The sequence below is a fragment of the Carassius gibelio genome, chromosome A1 (assembly GCF_023724105.1).
Source record: "Carassius gibelio isolate Cgi1373 ecotype wild population from Czech Republic chromosome A1, carGib1.2-hapl.c, whole genome shotgun sequence".
NCBI classification, from domain to species: domain Eukaryota; kingdom Metazoa; phylum Chordata; class Actinopteri; order Cypriniformes; family Cyprinidae; genus Carassius; species Carassius gibelio.
The window spans coordinates 38,330,691-38,352,820 of record NC_068371.1 but is presented as its reverse complement, the minus strand read 5'-3'; the positions used below and the strand labels follow the sequence as shown (position 1 = coordinate 38,352,820).

Below are 22,130 nucleotides of genomic sequence, written 5' to 3'. Positions count from 1 at the left end.
TAGCTTGGTATGACATCAATCGGATGCACATTTCCACTTAACCCCTGAGAGGTCGATCACATGCGCCTTTAAATTTATGTTCAGCTCCTGCAGCTATTTCCTGTGTTACGTTACCCTGAAATAACACTGCAGCTTTGCAGCGCTGCAGTCTGCAAGCAAAGCTTTGCAAGAAAACAACAAAATAAACATATAAACATTACTATGTGGACACATGCTGTATTATGAAATTCATGCAATGTATGAATGTAAAGGAAAAAGAATCTGACAAGCTAAGATCACGATCAATTTGGACACAGCTCATTTGAGAAAAGCACACACGTAATGTGCTCTGATTGCAGACACTTTTCCACAGTCCTGCACTGACACACACACACACACACACACACACACACACACACAGACATGCAGAGCTCCAGACTTCTACAACAGGAGATCAGAAAAGACAGACAGAGCACATTGGATTCACAAAACACTATTGTTCCTCATTTAATATTCCGTTTCTCTCGGAAATACATCACAACACTGGAGAAAAGTCGTTTGCAACTTCCGGTTCACGGGAAATGAGTGATAAAACTGGCAGCTTCGCTTTATGATAAATAGTGTATTAATGCAGCAAGGTGCAGAGTTGTTCGTTTATGCACGAACTAAGCATTAACGATAAATGGTGCAGAAAAATAGGTTTAAATGTATAACATCGTGTATATGTATTTGATTGCTGATGTGTATGTTGTGTAAGTTGCAGACAGAGCACTGTAGAAGATCTAATGCGGCTCATTTCCCCACGAGTAAAGCTACGCCAGTTTCTCCGCGTTGTTTTAACGACAACCAGAATCAGCCATATCAGCACAAAACACAAGTACGACAGCTTCAGGTTATGTTCAGGTTTTGCCGTTTCCTCAATGCGCCATTTCCGGCCAAACACCAAAGAGATGCTGCCGTCCACCAGTCTCAGTATTATAAAACCTCCTCGTTCAAATCCTCCCAGAATCCAAACTCTGGAGGTCTTAAACAAGGAGAGGATGCCGTTACACCCCGAGATGGCTTTAGTGATGTTTTAGATGAAGACCTGGACTCTTTTTTTTTTTGCATCTGATGACAATCTGGGATGACGGAGTGGAGGACGATCTGTTTTGTGAGGCGTGTGATAATCTAGAGGAGTTATCTTGAACAAGCAACCAACAAAACACCACAAAAGCACTACAAAAAAAGCTGTACGGCACCTCTGAAACGGCCAGTCAGCAAACAGTGTTTGCTCATCCTTATCCACCCAAAAAGCTGGCCGCTAATGTTCCCACGTCCAGTGCAAACACATCAGTGTCTCTGTACGGCCAGAAAGCTCATGCGGTGAGCTCCGGGCCTGCAGGACTCGGCTCTAATGTGTCATGTGATGCAACGAGACCATCTGGCCCCTCAAGTAATGGAGCCAGGGGCGTAGCAACTGGGGGGGACGGGGGGGACACGTCCCCCGCACTTTTAGAAACAGGTGATTCTGACCCCTGCTAATTTAATTTTTTATTTTTTTAGGATCCAGCGTGAATATTTCCAGTAGTGTTCTCTGATTTGTTACTTAGATTTGAGTGAAGTAACATTCAGCCAATCACAGGGCGAATCATCTCCTGGGCGCGTCTGCTAGCTTCAAATCTCTTGTTGCTCTTCTGAATTTTAGTTCGTTCGTTCACTTTGCTATTAGGCCGTCTGGGATAAAATGCACCCCAGAAAAAAGTAAAGGACGATTACATCCTTTTTTCAAACACACACTGTAAGTATGTTACAGTATGTCGCGATGACACGAATCGCGCAATAAAGTTTTCATGTTATGATTTAACCTATTGAACCCGTATGGACCTCGTCACGTCGCGCCGGATTCAGTGTGTTAAATGCTCTCCTAATTGTCACTTTGGATAAAAGCGTCTGCTAAATAAGACGTAACAATATTATTGGTTTCTGCTGTCTTTTGTTTGTCTACGTGCTGCTCGCGGAGTAAAATTATCATTTCACAATAAATCATATTTGTTTTGCAACGAATATCTTAAAATACTTTAGCAAATTTTATTATTTTAATTCATAACTGTTACTTTATGTCCTAACTAGTCTGCAGGAAAGGCAGGCTGTGACGTCACTGGCAGAGAGAGGGGTCAGTTGCTCAACCTCTCCAGAATGTGTACAGGTGAGATTTGTATCTGGGTTACTCCGCCGCAGTACCCCCGAAGCAATCTAAAATAGTCCGAATATAAACACTTATTATAGGTGCACCCTAGTGATTCAGGACAAGCCAAAAACACGGTTTGGAAAATAGATTCATGGTGTACTCGCTTATTATATACATTTTTCTACATTTTGAACACAAACAAAGTTACGGACCGCAGCTCTGATTGGTTATTTTTTACCGGGAGTGATGTATTTCTGCAAATGGCAATAGGACCACTGGGAGGAGCCAGAGGAGCTTGATTTTTTCACAGATTATCTGTCTCATATTTTTCATAAAATGTATGTTGTATAAAATTACTGTAGATGTAATCTGTATACTCATTTAACACCTGTTTTTGTCCAACTGTTAAAAAAAAGTTATTGTTCAAATGTAGTGCAACTGAAATATTGTAAATATCATAAAATATCTTTATTTAATAATAATAAAAAAAAAATTATAGATGGTCTCCCATTGGTCTCAAAGTCCTGCAGTATTTTTAAATTTCGAGTATGATTTAACAAAAATAGGTTCCTGTAAGCTATCATGTCATGTTCCCAAATTTGAAAAAGTAAAATGCCAATTGGTATTCTATTTAGAATTTATTATGAACATCAGCTTTGGGTCAAATCTCCATACAGCTGTCCCCCCCACTTTTAAAATGGCTGCTACGCCCCTGAATGGAGCATATAAATTCAAACAGGTGAGAAGCTCATCTGTGGTGGGACAGGGTACCTGTGCTGCCCCCCCCCCCCCCCCCAAAAACAGCAGGGTCACGAGAGGGGCGTTCTGGCCGTCCTCCAATCAGATGTGAGAACAGCAGACAGTGACTCGTTCAGGTCTGCGGTGGTCATTGCCAAAGGTAAAGTAAATGTTACATGCTCTTTGCTTTATTATTGTGGTGTGTACAAGTGCTATGTAGGGGTATTTTAATAATAATTTCTTAATATTACTTTATATTATTATAATAATAGTTTTTAATAATTATGTAATAATTATTGTGAACATATTTAAATACAGTAAAACTTTGTAACATTATATATTCCTTTACTGTGTTAAGACCAGTTTTTTTGCCTGCTTACTGAACAAAAGTATTTATGCTTTATAAAAAATTTGATAAAACAAAAACAAATGCTACTGCTGGTCCTAGATCTGTTGAATAATAAAAATAAAAGTAATTTAACATTTACTTAATTAAAAATCCTAGAGTTTGGCATTATATTCATTACATATCTCACTTGCATCAAGGTTTCCTAAATAAATGCCCTTTATTGAGTGTTTTTCTGTAGATGTGTTTAACTCTGGAGCCCTGACATGCAGTGATGCTCAGATTGAGAGGAAGAAGCAGCAGGCTGTGGAGAGGCGGAGACTCAGGATCCTGGCCAATCAGAACCTCAGAGCTCCGGTCTGATTCACTGTTGCTATGAAGATGCACAACATAACAGGTATACATGTAAATAACGAGTTACACTGTGTCTACACCACAACTAGAACTATTGCCATTTTTTGGATTATAATGGAAGCACATTTAATTTTCCCACATCATGCCACTTGTTCATGGACAAGGTGTTACCGAAACCCTTTAGGAACTTGTTTTCGTTTTAAGGGTCATTCTTATGAGTAGAACATTTGACTGTTAAAACAAAAAGAGATGCTGATCTAAGGACATATGTTTAGTATTATGCCTGTTTGGGCATCAGAGATGTATGCTGACCTTCTCAATACATCCCCACTGCTCATTACTAAAATCAGGAGTAGCTGTCACTTTTATTCAGATTTTATGTAAATTATATAAGAAATATTTCCCCTCAGTTTAACAAATTTACACATTACTTAAGGTAAATCACTCTTGTTCATTTTTATATATATATATATATATATATGTGTGTGTGTGTGTGTGTTTGTGTGTGTGATACAATTTATAATGATGTAGAAGAAATTAAAACATGTTCGGATGGTTGATTTTTATTGTTTTTGTCCTTTAAATGAGTCTAAAAGAAAAAGCCCAGAATAATAAAATGACCTAAAGTAAGCGATGTATAGTATTTATTGAGTTGGAATTGTAATTGTAATTAAGGCAATAATAAATCACTTTAATAAAAATATTTTGAATAAATATATATATATATTTTTTATCTAAATGATTTATATCTCAACCATATCAAGAGCTGCAGATTGATGACCAAGCTGACACTTATAATACATTTATTTTCAGGTTCCCACAATCAGGGAACATTACTTAAGGTGTTTTCAGAAAATCAGTCACAGTCATAGAAAGCAAAAATTGGAAAAGTTAAGGGTGGGTTTAATAGAAATATTTATTGCTCTTTTGGCTGGTTCTTCTTCTTTTAAACATATATTTTTATTAGCATTTTTAGATTCAACCAAGCACATATTTAAAGGAATAGTTCACCCAAAAATAGGAATTTCCCGAAAATGTTCTCACCCCCAGGCTATCTAAGATGTACATGAGTGTTTTTTTTTTTCTTTCTATCAGAAAAATGTGGTTAGCGTTACATCACTTGCTCACCAATGGATCCTCTGCCGTGAATGGGTGCCGTCAGAATGAGAGTCCAAACAGCTGATAACAACATCATAATAATCTACAACACTCCAGTCCATCAATTAACATCTTGTGAAGAAAAAAAAGCTGAGAATCATATCAAAAACTGTTCTAAACAGCTGTTGGTGGATTTATGGATTATGGATTTACTTTGGAAAAAGGTTCAAGTTAAAACACCTTGATGGATTTGTGTCTTACAAATGCAGCTTTTTCTTCACAAGACATTAATTGATGGACTGGAGCGGTGTGGATTATTGTGATGTTTTTATCAGCTTTTTGGACTCTTATTCTGACGGCACCCATCCACTGCAGAGGATCCACTGGTGAGCAAGTGATGTAATTTCTCCAAATTTCTCCAAAACATCTTGGATGTCCTGAGGGTGAGTAGAACTTTTTCACTTCGGGTTGAACTATATTCTTTTAAGTCTGAACTAAGGGTTTTAAACTCGGGGAAACTGGTGTAACGGTGTGCGAGTCTTCTCTGTGGGTCTGTTTCTCATCATTAGCTCTCTGACACCCGTCTGACGCCACTGTCCTCGGACACCTGCAGCACACATGAGTGCTCCTGAAAGTCGAGTCTTGTTATCAGCCTGCCGGTGTGTAACTGTAGCTAGTCGCACAGAACTTTGAAAACCCCCGCGGGCCGGAGATGTGGTTTCACCCGACCAGCCAAGCGTCCAGGCACTTAGCTGCTCCGCGTGTTGTCTGAACTCTGATGAGGACAGCATGAATGGAGCATTCTGGGGAGCTTCATGTCGTACATGCAGAGATTAGTGTGTGTTTTGATATGGGGTCGACCTGAGGATCACATAGCTGAAGTCAAAGGTCTACATCTATGCTTCATTAACCGCTGGTTCCCTAGCAAGTGCACACATTAGGGATGATGCAGAAAAACAGCTCCATTTACAGCACTTTGGTAGCGTGTCAAATTTTTGAGGCAGGTTGAAGTTCGATCAATCATGCTTAAGAATTGCACCTTCGTGGAAAACCTGGAAATATGAGGGACTGGAAAAAGTAATGACTGAAGATTAGTTCTTTTGTGAGTGTAATCTGTACTCAAATGATTGGAAAAGCCATGAAATTCATTGGCCAGAAGGTCTAGGTTCATTTTAAAGCATAAAAATCAGTCAGAATCTAAGCGATTCATTAATGAATCAGTCTGAATTTTCTAAAAAGATGTTAACTAATTCATATCCATCTTTTAAAAATGGAAATTCATTGGTCAAATGTGTCATTGGTTGATTGGCTGACTGTAGGAGCCTGCACCTTTTATCCCTGTACTGCTTCATTTAAAGTCAGTCTGGTGTCCCGTCGCCAGCACATGGACATGGAGGACAGGTTTAAACTGAAGCAACCGGATCCTCACTGTCCTTTTGTCTGCTCGATAAACATGCTTATCAGCAGCCTGTGTGCAGAAATAAAGTCACCTGAGAATACAGCTGAACTCCAGCTGAACCCGCTCTCTTCTCTGCTTTACTCCAGTTCTCTCACTTTCATCAATTATTCTCCTTCGCAATCAGTACGGACACCGATACAAAATATCGCTCGCTGTCCCAGACACTGGGCCTGAGAAAAGCCAACCTGCCAGGCCAAGACTATTGTCCTACCGGGGCACAGATTCTGGAAATGGATCAATGTCCTCTAGTGTCTATGCATGTGTGTGGGAAATAAGTGTGTGTGTGTGTGTGTGTAGCTGTAATTGATAGATGTTCTAATTTGTCTGTTGTGCTTCACCTGATGTTGACTGATACTACTGGTCTTGAATCTCTCCTGCAGAAAGATCCTGTACTGGACCCTGGTCATGCAAGAAAGAAAAAACACATGTTGGAAAATGTCTGTACATTTACCCTCTTCGGTTTATTTTGGGTCATATTTTCGAGCATTTTTCTGAGCCAGCAATTAATAGACATCAATATATATTCTGCACTGAAATTAAGCATGGCCATTTATCATTTATATAAAACATAAGCTAGTCCTCGAAAGATGTGGGCTGAAGCATAATGATCTATCTGTTCGTGAACCACTTTTAGTCAAACTGGAAGAGCAGTTTAAACAGGCTGAGACTAACGAACCAGTTTAGGCTGGTTTAATTTGATTTCTTTCCCAGGGAAAAGTGTTGACTACTGATAACCCTTCTTCTGAAAGGTACCATTTGATTTAGTGAAAGTCTCTTCTGAATTTTTTTTTTCAGGTGCTGGAGACTAAATGGACAAGACCTTAATCCACTTAGAAACTGAATTCGACGCAGGTGAAAATGAGATTGTCACTGATTCTAAATTACATAAAAAAATTGCAGTTAGTAACATAATCTAGTGCATTACATATTTTAAGTAATATAATCTAATTAGCTAATTTTAGATTAGGCCTTCTTTTGACCAAACTGATTTATCACATTGATTTATTGATTACGATACGGTAATACGTTAAGCCATTGAGTGATACAAATAAAATTAGTGTGTTCATCAGTAGTTGATATAATTTTGAAATGTTGAAAAAACACTTCAAATTGAAATAGTTTTGGTGAATTTAGTGGTCACATGCTGTGACCTAGTGACTGGTCTCTGTGTGAATGTACATAAAACTGGAAGACTTTCTTAATGTATATAATGCTATTTTAGATGGATTCAATGAAATGTTCGGAAGATGAGAAAAAGGATTAGGGAGAATCAAATTATGAAGGATGTATTGCTATGGCGTGAGTAGACATAAGTAAATTAAGATGTAATATATTTTACAAGTACTTTATTTTTGGAACCTAATTATGTAACCCAGATGACGTGTAATCAGTTACCACCCAGCACTGGTTGATAAACAACAGTACAATTCATGGAACACACTTTTAGCCCTCACAGCCTTATTTTCATTCCTAACAAAACCAAAATCTAACCTCATCTGAACCTTGCACTGAGGGGTTTTTGTAACTACATAACTAAAATGATGCAAGGGTTAAGGTATTATATGTTTTATAACAGTAAACGTTGGATTTTATAACAATTTGACTACATAGGACACATCTTTGGCTCAACATTGCTCGTTTGTTGTGTAATACTGTCCCCTAGTGGGAAAACGACAATATTACAGCTTTAGGACTTTTAAGGTCACTCCGTGAAATAGCTCGACCTTTTAACCTGTAAATTAACATGATTGTGTCGCAATGTAAAACGCATGTCTATTTAAAGAACACAGAAAACAGATCGAAATAATCTCTGGTCAAGATCAGGTACTTAATTACACTATCAATTATAAAAAACCGAGATGGAGGTCACAGAATTGAAACTACTTAATATTTGTAGCATCTTTTGACAGTGAGACACCAGCTAACGCCAGCAAATATCACCGAATTCACACAGACTTTAGATATTTACTTTAAGTATCAATGGGAAATCACCTCTTTAAAAACTGTGAGTTTTATATACAGTATATGAAGAAATTTATGATGAACACACAACACAGTTGTACAAGTCTCAAATATTTTATTTCTCATTTTCATGAATGACATTTCAATGGTTCCCACAGCATTTGACGCAGCATGCAAAGAAATGAAGAAAGAAACAAAACGTTCAACCTAAAAGCGAAATGTTTTCATCCACTTCTATGTTTTGTGTCCAAAAACCACGGCTCTCCAGTCGAAAGTTATACAGATGGCTGTCTGACCCCCAGCTAAAGAAATACAAAATAGAACCGAAAGCAAGGAGCATTAACAAATACATTCTGTACAAAAAAAAAAAAAAAAAAAAAAAAAAAAAAAAAAAAAAAAGCGAACGGAAAGGGAGAAAAATAAAACTCCCTCTTTTTTTTTTTTTTTAAGAGGAAATCATTTTTTAGAGAGATGCACACCAATCCAGAATAACTCACACATTCTTATTTTTTCATTTTAATAATAATAATAATAATAAGGGATATATGTAGTGAAAAAAACTTGCTTTAAAATTGTTTCCATTTATTTAAACATTTACCAAAAGTTTGGCAACGTCTATATATATATATATATATATATATATATATATGTCATTCATATTATATCTCAATAGTATGATTCATATGTAAACAAGACATACCCCCCGCCCCCCTCCCAAAAAATTAGATCTACATGCACAACAACAACAACAAAAAAGTGTGAGAGAGAAACCCTCCATTATCATGCAAACGCATCAGAAGACCTCGACGGTCTTCGAAGACAGACATATTTAAGCGTCATCACCGTGCAGCAGCTGGCGGGAAACGCCGGTTTGCGCGGGAGAATCACATTTAAAGCAAAACAAAACAGCGGAGTGGCCGAACGTGTCGAGTTTATTCATCCACACCGAAAGAGTCTGCTTTGGTCTCTCCTTTTTGAACAATTGAATCCCACGGATCAGTCTTTGAAATGACGAAGGAAAAGAGAAACTGATCATCATCTGGTTTTGCGTGCTTCGACGATCCGTGAAAGAAAAACGGTCTTTCAGTCCCTAATATACAAATATGAGCTATAAGGGCTTTACAATGCTGCCTGCAGTCAAGTTGGAAAAAAAATTAACCTTACATTTCCACACACAAATATTCAAATGTTATTGTGGATTCAGTTTGCCACAATATGCACTGTATCCTCGAATGTATATACAGTGTCTAGAGGTAAATCAAAATTACTCGTTTGTGGTGTTTAAATGGTAATAAATCCAGAACACACACACAAAAATTTCCAGAAGTTTTACTGATGGCACTGTTCCATCCTACAGTAACCTGGTGTGATCTGATCGTCCCTCCCCACCCGACCCCTGCGATAAAACACCGCTTTTAAAAGTAAACCATACGCATTATATATGCACAACTTCAAATATATTTGCTTTTTATCCTAGTCTACTGTATATTAGAAAGCAAGACGGTAGATGAACTCCCTGACAGTATTAACACACATTCTCGGTAGAAAATTCAAATCGGATTTGCATGTTGCATGAGATCTGAAGCAGGCATTTGCTAAAAAGAGGTGGAAGCAAAAAAAAAACAAAACAAAAAAAACAATAAGCTTGATAATAAACTTTTTTTAATCTCCCCATGACATGAAAAACATTTGATAGCGATTCCAATATTTAGGTATTGTTAAATCCCACGTTTTGATTGGCACTTCATGCTTGAAGCATGTTGCACTGAAATCAAGCGTCAAGTCATATATCGCTCACATACACACCATTCCCTGTAGACCTAGATCATCTTTAAAAAAAAAAACAGGACCAAAATAAATACAAAAATCCCCCCTTCAAAAAGAAAAATAAAGACACACACGCACACACACACACACACACACACCCTCCTCTTTCCCTTCTCCACCACACTGAATCACTCCGTAATCGACAGAGAAGCCATCTCTCTGACTGTCCTTAAATACCCGAGAATGTGGACAGAAGAATCTCATGCTCTATAACACTTAGGATGGCAGGCGTCACTAGGCTCAGGGAGTACAGACGGGGAACAGGCATCATTTAGAGAAATACTTCCATAGAAAGACAGAGAACAAGAAAGAGAGAGAGAGAGAGAGAGCGTGTGAGCGGAACATCTGGAGCTGATTCTCAGAAATGGAGAAGTGAAAAGAGGGTGTTCCATCTTTTCACACGTCCACCACCATCTTTTTGTGAATGTCTAAGCCACCAACAACCTGCGGAAGAGAAGGAAAAGGTGACAAGCACATTAATTAAAGCACCACTGCTAAAATATACCAAAACTTAAAAAAAGATACTGGAAAAATATTAATAACTAGTCAGTTGTTTGACACACTCTCTACCATTGCAACTTCTAACTAACGGTTGACAAACAGCCAAAAGATTAAGATATTATGGTAAATACGATCATGAACTTGTTAATTATATGCATATTGAATGCAGGAATCATTCAAAATAAAATTGATAAAACAAGAAAAAAACACTCTGAAACCAGTAATATCCAATGCTTGGGTTTAAATGAGTGATGCACTAAAATTTCGGCATCTGAAAATACTTGTTAAAAAATGTATTTTGCATTTCAGCCAAAATCACTGACCGAAATGATGTTTAATTAGGGCTTCTCTGATGGTGTGTTTTGACTGTGTCAGCATCTATTTGTGCACACGATGTGGATAAGCTACAACAGAGCGTTCTATGGAAAGACGTCAATAAAAGAAAAAAAAATGCTCTATTACATAGTCTTTATATTTTTTCTTAGCCTGTCTTAGTCATATACCGTATTGTTCTGACTATAAGTCGCATCAATCCAAAAATACGTCATGATGAGGAAAAAAACATATAAGTCACACTGGACTAGAAGTCGCATTTATTTAGAACCAACAACCAAGAGAAAACATTACCGTTGAAAGCCACGAGGGGGAGCTCTATGTCTTCAGTGTAGACTACAGGAGAACTGAGCAGCATAGAGCGCCCCCTTGTGGCTGTAAACGGTAATGTTTTCTCTTGGTTCATTTCTCTTGGTTCATGTCAAATTACAAATCACACCGGACTATAAGTCGCAGGACCAGCCAAACTATGAAAAAAAGTGTGACTTATAGTCCGGAAAATACGGTACATATAATAAATCTCATGAAAACAAGGTTTTATGACAGACACAGTTTAAATGTTATATTTTAACAACATATTGGAGTAGAAACACAAATATCAATTAAAAAGTTGATATTAACTTGATTATTCAATTGATTATTAAATAAACTTTAATTTTGAGTTTCTGTAAAGTAACTCTGGTGCCTCACTAGTGAAAATTAACTCTTATTTTCATGTTTATTTCCTCTTGCAGCAAAAGCAGAAGAAAGTGTTTGGTATGTCAAATTTGGCTGTATCCCAACATTAAAAAGCAGACCCAAAATGAAGTTGACCCCTCTCAGACTCACAGCGCAGAACTCCTCAAAAGATATCCTCCCGTCCCCATCCTTGTCTGCGTTGATGATGGTTTTGTCGACGATCTGCTGCAGCTGGGTGTCCTTCAGGTTATTCCCAACCATCATCTTCAGCACCTGGAACAGCTCACCGTTGGATATGTAGCCATCCTTATCCATGTCATAAATCCTGAAGGCAACTGCAGAAACAAACGAAGAATAAAAAACCTGCCAGGAAAAGTGATCTAATGCTTTGCTCCGGTGCACTACAGACTAGTTTCATGAGGGGTTTCCTGTGTTTATTTTGGTTTGGCTCAACACTGGATGAGCACAGTTGTACTAAACTCTTAAACTTAACTAGAGGAAAGTGTTGGTGAAATTCAAGACTGAAAGACACTCACAGCGGAGCTTCTGCTCCTTGTCGCCCTTGACGCTGAACTGAGAGACGCCTTCAATGAACTCTGCAAGAAAAAAGACAGAAAATAGGAGCGTGATTTACACTCTTCATCTTTAATTGGGTCAAGTTATGTTAATGCATCTGCACTTCTCAAGTACAGAGAGCCTCTGAAACCAGCATAGACCTCTGGTAAATCTTGTGCTTCCACTGGACTTCCCAATGCAACAATTTCAACTGAGATCTGAACACATAATATTACATTTCCTGTAGGAAATATCATGTCATTCAAAAGACCAGAAAGGAAAGGAGTTCAGCCCTTTGATTGTATGAAGGCAGTTATGAAGGGTTTCAAAATATGCAAGGAAAACAAGACCAATCACAATTCAGCATGCAAATGAATGAAAGCAAAAAACATCAATTGGAATTCAGTATAATTTGCAATGAAGACATCACTATATTGATGCTTAGATCACACCCCCACCCGTCCCGATGTACACTACACATCTACTGGAATAAACAGAAATAAACCTTTAAAGTCCACTTCTCCGTTTCCGTCAGTGTCGAATATTTCAATGACTCGCTGCACCAGCGGGTTCTGCTGCAACTCGGGTAGAGACATGAACTCCTCCACGCTGAGAGAACCGGAGTTATCCAGGTCGAGTTTCTTAAACCGCTTTCCTAGTCTTTTAATCTCATCAGCATCAACTAAAATAGAGAGAAAGAGAGAGAGAGAGAGAGAGAGAACAGTGAGAACAAGTCATTTCAACACCAAACACAAACAATACAGCCATATCTCTTTGATTTTCCTCAGCTAAAACCATACATCCATATTTAAAAATTTAATTTAAAATGACTTCAAAGATTGCATATGTCTTAAAACAAGCAATCACACACACAGGGACGCAATATTCCACATCCAGGGCTCTCACACATATTTCCATTCATCTTTGGCTGCCAAAAGAAAGCCAGAACTCATCCCAGAATGAACCTTACCCAGTTTCTCCTGTCTGGCAGTCATGGTCATCCCTCAGAGGACCGCTGCTCAACTACAGCTCGCTCTTGTGCTCTGTGGACTGCTAAATGGCCTAATCTCATTCACACAGCCACGTGGTGCACACCTCCAGTAATCGGCTGCCAGTTAATAGAATTAAAAATCTAAATCACAATGTGGCCGAGAGCAGCGATTTCTCAACCTTTGTAACTCTTCAGTCCCTCGATGTAACATGGTTCAAATGAAAGATTCATTTGAATTTCTCAATTTAATTAGTGATTAATTTTAGATTTCTCATTTGAATTTTATATGCATAAAAAAAAAAGAAGTAAGGAAATGTTAAAATATTAAAAATCGTGAAATGCCTGGCATGCTAAATTTTGCAATTGTGTAAAAAATAATAATTATCCATTTCGCTTTGTACTTTTTACATGAACAAACAGATAAAATAAAACATTTGAATTTAATTGCAACAATTGGGTTAGGGTTAATGTGCTATTTTGAGTATGTGGATACTTTCCCGTTTACCCTCAAGTTGATGATGTAACCCTTTATTTTTCATATCTAATAATATGGCACGGATTAACCCTGATATAGCTTGTGCCCAATGTGTGTCATTAAAGCAGGTGACTGTATGCCACAATCATGCATCTGTCGTTCACCGAGACGTCAGGACAATGCATGCCAGTGTCACAGTCTACATACTGAAAGTGTTTTTTATGCTACCTAAAGGTACGTTCAAGGCAATAAAAGAATGAAAACAAGAGCTAAAATGTTCACGCTATTCACTACGGCCCATTTGACATCAGCAGGGGCAGTTGCATCACTGAGTCACAGAATTGAAACAATGTTGAGATGGGAGAGCCAGAGGGGAAATATTTATAGCAGTCATGCTGATCCTCCATGGTCTCTCACACACTGTAAATGGCTGATAAGGGCCTCTCAGAAAAGCCCCCTAGCAACAGACCGGCAACCCAATGGAGGGAGAGCAGCGGAGTACGTGCTCATCAGCACAGGATGGTTTATAAAAATGTTTCAACTTCAGCAATATCATTTCTACCACTGTTTTGTGGTAATAATGGTTTCACTTTAAAAAATGTGTCTAAGGACATTACACTCTGCTTCATTACATAAGAACATGTCTTAATGCTCTAAGAAAGCTCAACTGACAGCATGTGGCATAATGTTGATTAGCACCGAAGATTTTCAAAGATAATGCACTCCTTTTACTTACGAATGCAATAAGGTGTAAAAGTCATCGCATTTATCTTTAAAAGATCCAGTTGCAATAGAAACAGTGCTGATGCACATTGGCAGGTCTGGCCTGAACAATAAGCTTTGTAAACGTTATCTGAGAGTAAGAAATTAAATTTATGCGACACCAGTAAAAAAATATTATTAAAAAATTATTTCAAGTTCTATAGCTCAACTAATAGTTTTATCAAAAATAATTAATGCTTGCATTCATAAATTCAAATTTTTAATTATCCAAATTTTATTTAAAGAAAGCCAAAATAATTTTTGTGGTAATTAACATTACACTACAAATGATACCCAGAATACTGCTTTAGTTATACAGGACGACCTTAACACCGGTTCAGACAACGTACTGACTAGCAAATTTGGAAAATGCATAGTTTTTCACGTCTCTAGTAACCGATTAATTATGACCCATCATAACGATGCAGTGCCATTTTGTTGTGCTCAACCTGGTGACCATCTGATCTCTAACATTTCACATAAACAGTCTGTGTTTGCCAGATGCATTTCATCTTCAAAAATGATTTGGGCCAATGTCATAAGTGTCCTGTTACCAGTCACTAACTGCAGAGGCCTTGTGGTTTCTAAGAACCCATCTGACCAACAGGTGGCTCAGTTTCACAGCAGCCTACTTGTTCTCACCCCGTTACAGCCCTGCAAAATTCATTACTGTTGCCTCTCTATTCTGCAGCAAAACCTCTTGGGAATGAGGCAATTAATTGTTCACTCCTCACCTTGACCGGTTAATGGCATGCTAGCACCAGATCTTTAATATATTTGTCCTCTTATTCACAGAACACATACATGCAGCTTATTCTTTGCTGTGCAATGCATGTATCAGTATGGTCATCTCTCTGTGGTCCTGGAAACCTGTGCCAGTGAAGTTGCCATAGCAACATTAAGGGAACACTGTGCTTGTACCCAGAGAACTCTGGGTAATGTAGTTCTATAGCTGATCTTAAAGCTGCAGTCGGTAACTTTTGATGCTCTAGCGGTTAATAAACAGAACTGCTTGCGTCTTGTGGAAGAACATCGTAGCCGAAACTACTTCTCTCTGTTTATGTCTATGAAGAATCACAAAGGTACTGGGTTACTCTGCCGCGGTACCCCCGAAGCAATCTAAAATAGTCAGAATATAAACACTTATTATAGGTGTACCCTAGTGATTCAGGACAAGATAAAAACACGGTGTGGAAAATGGATTCATGGTGTACTTGCTTATTATATACATTTAGTAAATTTTTCAACACAAAAAGAAAGTTACGGACCGCAGCTCTGATTGGTTGATTTCTTACCGGGAGTGATGAATTTCTGCAAATGGCAATAGGACCACTGGGAGGAGCCAGAGGAGCTTGATTTTTTCACAGATTATCTGTCTCATATTCTACTGTCAGGACATAATGACAGATTTAACAAATATGTAAAAAATATATTTTTACAAAAGTTACCTACTGCAGCTTTAAGTGGCACAATATAAAAAATGATAATGTTCACATACGCTTTTTTTTTACTTAAATGTTTCTTGACCCTATAACTTTTACTGTTGAGTATAAATATATATATATTTATATATTTTGGACTGCACTGACATTCATAGTTTGGACAAAAATATAAAAAATATATCTCCTTTTGGTTTGGAACAACATGATGTTGAGTAAATGATGGCAGAATATTGATTTATGGGTGAACTGTCCCTTTAAATAAATGGAAAAGATAAGCTCTAGATTTTACAGTCAAGCACTGGTCAGCACTTTTACACTAAAAAAGGAGTCCAAAAGCTCTAATGTGTTTGTCAGTACTTACAATGTCTAAAATAGAACAGAAAAAAAAACAACACATAAAAAATGGACCATTACCTTGTGTTCTTCAACTCACTCCCACCAACTCTAAAAATAAACAAGCTCTTCCTACAGCCCCGAGACTAACCTTTACCAGCTGGAGGCATTTATAGCCCTAGTACACCACCGTGTCTAGTCTGGTTACACTAGCGCTGGCCCTGCTCCAGACCCGGAGAGCCCCACTGATCCGGGGGATACCCTCTGCTGAGGTGTAGACTGCACTGACGGCTTATTCTGATCACACACCACCAGCAACATGCAAGTGACTAACCACAGGTCATCTTTGGTTATAATGTGAATGTGCAAAACTTCTAATTTGACTAAAATTACTGATGAAACAAAACCCCACAATATGCATCAGATGAGCTGAACACACATTATTAAAACAGTGTATTTGCCTACATAATCCGTAGATCAATAATTACATAATCACTGTTTTTTTTAAATACATATTTATTTATTTATTATTATTATTTTAAGAGTGCTGAAACAAATCCAGATATGGATAGATGGTGTTCAAAACATTGTTTTAGACCTAGCACTTAACCAAAAATCATTTAGCTCAGAATTTGATATAACCTACATAAACTATGACTGGATTTACCCTATTTACACAAATGCAAAGTATGCAAAAGTTCCTAAAGGTATTTAAAATCAAATAATAATAAAAAATTAAATTGCACAAAAAAGTAAAAATGTACTAATATGTATATATTAATAATAAATGTTAACAAATTAAATGTAACATCTGTATCAAAAGTATTCACACTTATTTCTGCAACTAGAGCTGTGCTTATACAGTACAGTATATTAGTATATTATTATACAGTATATAGGAAGGACCATTGAAGTTTTAGTTTGAGATGCTTCAGTACCTCTGGTGAAATTAAGGAAACAAAAAATAAATTTTGAAACAGCCCAAATTACTTACAGTGTGAGCACATCTCCAAAGGATAACTCGCCTCATTTCCCTGTAGAGAGAGAACAAGAGTCTGAATCAGCATGACGATGCATATAAAATGTTACTGATCAATCCTGCAGGTTCTGTAAAGCTTGACAGACATCAAACAGCATAATCAATGACTCGGCCTCATCAAATACCTCAAGCAAGCATACCATCTATTATATTCTACTCATTACTCTAATGTAAAAGTGGATTTAGTCATCTCTGTATGTTCTCTCATCATTACATACAGCTGTCACAAGGTGAAAGGGTCATCAGAGTCACAACTATGGCTCTAAATGTGTCTTAGTTAATTAGCTAATCAGATTTGAGGAGTGAGTTTACAATACTATGCACGAGGCCATCAGTCTCAGAGAAGAAACTGGATTTTGCTGTGTATAATACTGTAGATGTAAAAAGAGAAAGCACATAAACACTACATAATCAAAGATCATATCAGCAATCATTCTAAAAGGGAAACGGCAACATCCTTTAGTGATGTCTCGATTGAGTTAACTCATCAAAATCTAGAGCGAAGTGTGGGTAATAGTTGATTTATGCTGATATATGCATGACTGATGCAAAGTTTGTGGTTGGTAAAATGCTTTAATGTTTTTGAAAGTCGCTTCTTTAGTTAAAGCATACAGTAAAAACAGGAATGGTGTGAAATAATTAGGGCTGCACGATTAATCGCATGTGATTGTCATGCGCGTCTCGTCAGTAAAACTGGTTCTTTGATTAGTTATAAATATCCATCACCAGCTTTCAAATGGAGCAGCACTTAATATACAGAGTCGTAATTTGCTGACAAGCTACGCGAAACTGCGGCATAATCGCAGATGAATCGCATGCGTTTATGAACGCGATATTGCGTAGCTTTTCAGCGAATTATGACTCTGTATATTAAGTGCTGCTCCGGTTGAAAGCAGGTGATGGATATTTACTACTAATCACAGAACCAGCTTTAATGACGAGACGCGCATGACAATCACATGTGATTAATCGTGCAGCCCTAGAAATAATATAACAATTTCTAATAAGTTTTCTTTTTTAATATATTATAAAATTGTATTTACTCCTATGATATTAAAGCCGATTTTCAGCATGATCCTTCAGAAATCACTCTAATATGATAAACGCAGCCTTGGTGAACATAAGTGTCTTTATGCAAAAAGAGCGGCTTGGACACTCTTATCTTAATTCGGGTTTCATGGTAGAAAAAAACAAAACAATACAGCATTAGAATAAGTGAATTTATGAAAGTTTTCATTTTAAATTGACCTACAGATGAGACAAGAAGAGGGCAAGATTTCAGAAAAGAGAAAAAAAAAATGTAGAAAGGTGTGACATGCAGACAGAAATCAAGTTGTTTCAAGTCGGCAAGAGGAATGATGCTTTCATTGAGCTGTGTGCTGAAGGCCTGTTATGACTTGCAGCGAGAATACAAAGTAGAGAACGGGACGGATAAACCGGGACATCACTGTGCCTAGACGTTTCTAGTGCAACTTCCAGAATATCTAAAGCACTCCATTAGATGTTTATTACATAGCTTACAAAGTTAAGTCCCTGTGCGACTACATAATAGAGCCATTTCATGATGCTAAAACAAAATATGTTTTCTAATTTTCTTCAAAGATAAAAATTCAAGCACACGGATAAACCATGTAGTAAAGATAGTAAAGGAGGTGTATTTCCATGCTGTGTGTACATAAGTGTGTGTATTTGCACATATGGTGTGGAAGTAGATTAAACGTGTGTGAGACGGCTCACTTGAGTCACTGCGAGGTCGAACGCTGTTCACTGACTTCTCTATTTTACTGTATTAAACATAGCCATTTCAGTATGTCCCTCCCTCTAAAATTAGTTTGAGCGCTCACGTGCACTACAAGCAGACAGGGTTTTGCCACAGCTAGTAGGTTAGCTAAGGTTGAGTGCCCTGTGCTATTTTGACTTTAGTGGTAGAGAGACAGCAAATGAACTTAAAGTGGATTGAGGGTTTAGGATTGGATTACTTCATCTGGTTATACGGTCAAGCATGAGCGAGTCAACAGGCAAGGAAAGATGTCTCAAAGCAAGGAAGAGGGAGGAAACTTTCATACAAATGTTGCAATGTTCGATTGGGCTACGTTTGACTCTTTATGACATCACGGCGCTCCCAGTCGCGTCCAATCAAGAAGCTCCTTCAGTAGAAATGCCTTTTAATAAGACATCAGGATCATCGGAGGCAACTGGCTTCTGGATAGATTTCTTTACTTTTATATGCCATACATTTAATAAACACTGAATTTATTGAATTTATTTTTAAAGGGAAAGGTCAGGTGAAAAGTAATGATTTAAAATGAATATGCAAATATGCAAAACATTTGGTTAACAGATGTTCATTTGCATAATTTAACATTAAAAAAAGCATAAAATGAAAATCTATTTTTTAATTGAAAGTTATCTTAAAGTGAATAATCAATCTGTGCATACATTTATTTAAATTTTTTTTTTTAATGTTTAGACCTCAATTTTGAATTAAAATGTCAACTGGATTTTCTGGTGAAAATGGAGTCTTCTCTATGGGGTTGTATACGGGAAAAATAATATAATACTTTGTCTTTTTACCTTTGCATTAAATGACAGAAAACTAGTTAATATTGCTGCATGAGTATTTCTAATGCAACAGCTGAGAGAATGACAATTTTTTTCTTTTGCCATTGAGCAAATGTCTCAAAACAAAAGTGTAACCATTTTTGATTACTTATTATAGCACTCTCAGTCAGCTCCATGTAATGTATTTCACAATGTTACAATCTATTCCACTTATGTTTCACCCAAATCAGTGTTGGAATTGTGGAAAACACCCTCTGATTTTGTCTGGGCCTGATTATAAGGCACTACAGATGAAATGTCTTTTGAGAGGATAGAAATTACATTGCTGTATAGAAATGGTGTTGGTAGAGTCTAGGACTAAGCTAAATCTGGGTCTGTGAAGCTAGTCCTTGGAGTATGTAATCCTATGCTACGCATCCCAAGTATGCATACTTTTCTATTCTTTGAATTGAGTGTCGTCTTGGATTGAAACACAGATATGCAGAGTGAGATTCTCTCATTGGCCAAGCTGATTAAACAAAGTGTGCTTCCATTCCAACTAATGTCAGTTCCAAACTTTTATATTGTGTCCCTCTTGTTTGCTATCATTAATTATACATATATCTGCATTGTATCGGCCACACTACTGATGATAGCAATTTGGGGTAAATTAAGGTTAAGTTTAATATCTGTACCAAACAAACAACTGGCACACACCTTCTGACCAATGAGCTTCCATTATTTGAACGGTTGTTATAGTTCATAAGAATTAAAAAAATAAAATAAAATTATTGTTGGAGGGTCAAGACCCAAAAATAGATTGCAGTTCTGTTCTGATAAGGTCATGGACAGCACAAAAACGCAAATAAAGTTACATTTAACCACATAATTAATCATAAATACTGTAGTTCAAAATAAATATCTGCTTCCATTCAAAGCACAAATTCATTGGTCAATCAGTAGGTATGCACCAAAATTTCAGCCTCCAAAAATGATCAGACTAAATATGAATAAAACTTAATAATATTACTATATTTTTTGTCCAATTGTATTGATACTTTCAATAAAAGTGTGGTTTCTTTTCGCTTGTGTTTTTTAAATTCAGTATCATTTAAATTATTGAGTTAAATTAAAAAGCCTTACAAAATTACTTATTATTTAATAAAATAATACATCATTATGTCAAAGCATTTTCGGTTTTGTTTTTGGCCCAGAATTTCGGTGCATCCCTATTAATCAGTAATATAGCTAATACGACTTCCTCTCGTGTCACTGAACATTGAACTCATTAAATGTATGTCATAATAACATATACAAAGCTAAATGTTACAATAAGGCCACATAAACACAGTTCATTGACAATATTTCTAGATTTAAACATCTAAATACTATCTGTTTGGCCTGTGATACTGACAACTAATAAATCCGCTCTCAAATCATAATGTGAAAGTCTAAAACCTGGCAAATTACAGTCACATCATAACCAAATATTAAGAAGCACAGTTGTAATCTAAAATGCTTGGAATAGTTGTAATGCCAGCAGTGTTTGGCACAGTGATTCGAATTAATATCATATGATGTGCAATTATTTTATGCTTTTATGAAAATACACTAGAAAATTATCCCAGATTTAACACTTTTTATTAATTTATCATATAGGGGAAGCTGAAAAGTCTGGGTCAAGACCAACAGAATCATGACAAATTAGAAAATGTAAAGGAGGGGGAAAAAAAGAAATACATTTAAATGAAAAAGCATGCATTTACAATGACCCCAGGGGACAAAAAAAAGGTCCCTAAATGTTGGAGACCCCATTTTATGATTAATGGTTCAGCAAAGTCAAGCTTTTGTGAAGAATCAACCAGTCGATTGAAGTAGTCAACAGACACGCGCACCATCTCTCGATCAGCTTGACAGTCGTGTATCGATCGAGTAGCAGCTACTAGCTACCAAACTACGTCTCTTTTTACCCGCCGAGCTATTACATTTGATCCCTGCTCGCTCAAATACCGTATTTACACAGGAATCTAGAAGACAGCGATGTGTTTTCTGTGTGCCTCTCCGTTCATAGCGTACAGAGCCTAGCAGTCCTGACCGTGGGCCACACTGACAGCCATGGCTCTGTTTTATCAACAACGGCTTCGATCACGACACCGCGAGCGAGCGCATTTCCAGCCCGTAACGGCAGCAGAAACGCGTTAAACGCCCAAAGCGCAGCGGTATCGGAAGTATCTGCTTTTTCGGGTTTATTTGCAGCGGTTTAGCGAGCCATGTAAGAGATTCTTACCATTCTGTGGCCGGGGTTGTCTTCGCCTTGCGGAGAATCTCGCGGAACTGAACGGGCGCTGTCGGTAACGGTTACTTTTCTGGGCGAGGAAGTCGCAGTAGCGCGTCGCTCCGATTCTGTCCTCGGGCTTTGACGACGGATTGACTGCAGTGGCTTCGGTAACGTTAGGTCCGCAGCGGAGGGGGAAGAGGCAGTGGGTTGAGTTGGTAATGTTAGTGGTGTTGGTGGAGAGAGAAAGAGAGGGAGGGAGGGGCATTAGA

At 37.5% G+C, this 22,130-nt stretch overlaps 1 protein-coding gene across 1 annotated transcript; it reads right to left on the bottom strand.

The window, feature by feature from the left end:
- Window positions 1–8,201: 8,201 nt before the first annotated feature.
- LOC128020785 (calcineurin subunit B type 1-like) lies at window positions 8,202–22,130 on the bottom strand. The gene is made up of 6 exons (XM_052607472.1): window positions 21,871–22,130; window positions 16,998–17,037; window positions 12,506–12,682; window positions 11,982–12,041; window positions 11,596–11,780; window positions 8,202–10,377 (listed from the first exon to the last, which is right to left on the bottom strand). The coding sequence occupies exons 1-6, from the start codon at window positions 21,871–21,873 to the stop codon at window positions 10,330–10,332; spliced, it is 513 nt and encodes a 170-aa protein (XP_052463432.1). The 5' UTR covers window positions 21,874–22,130; the 3' UTR covers window positions 8,202–10,329.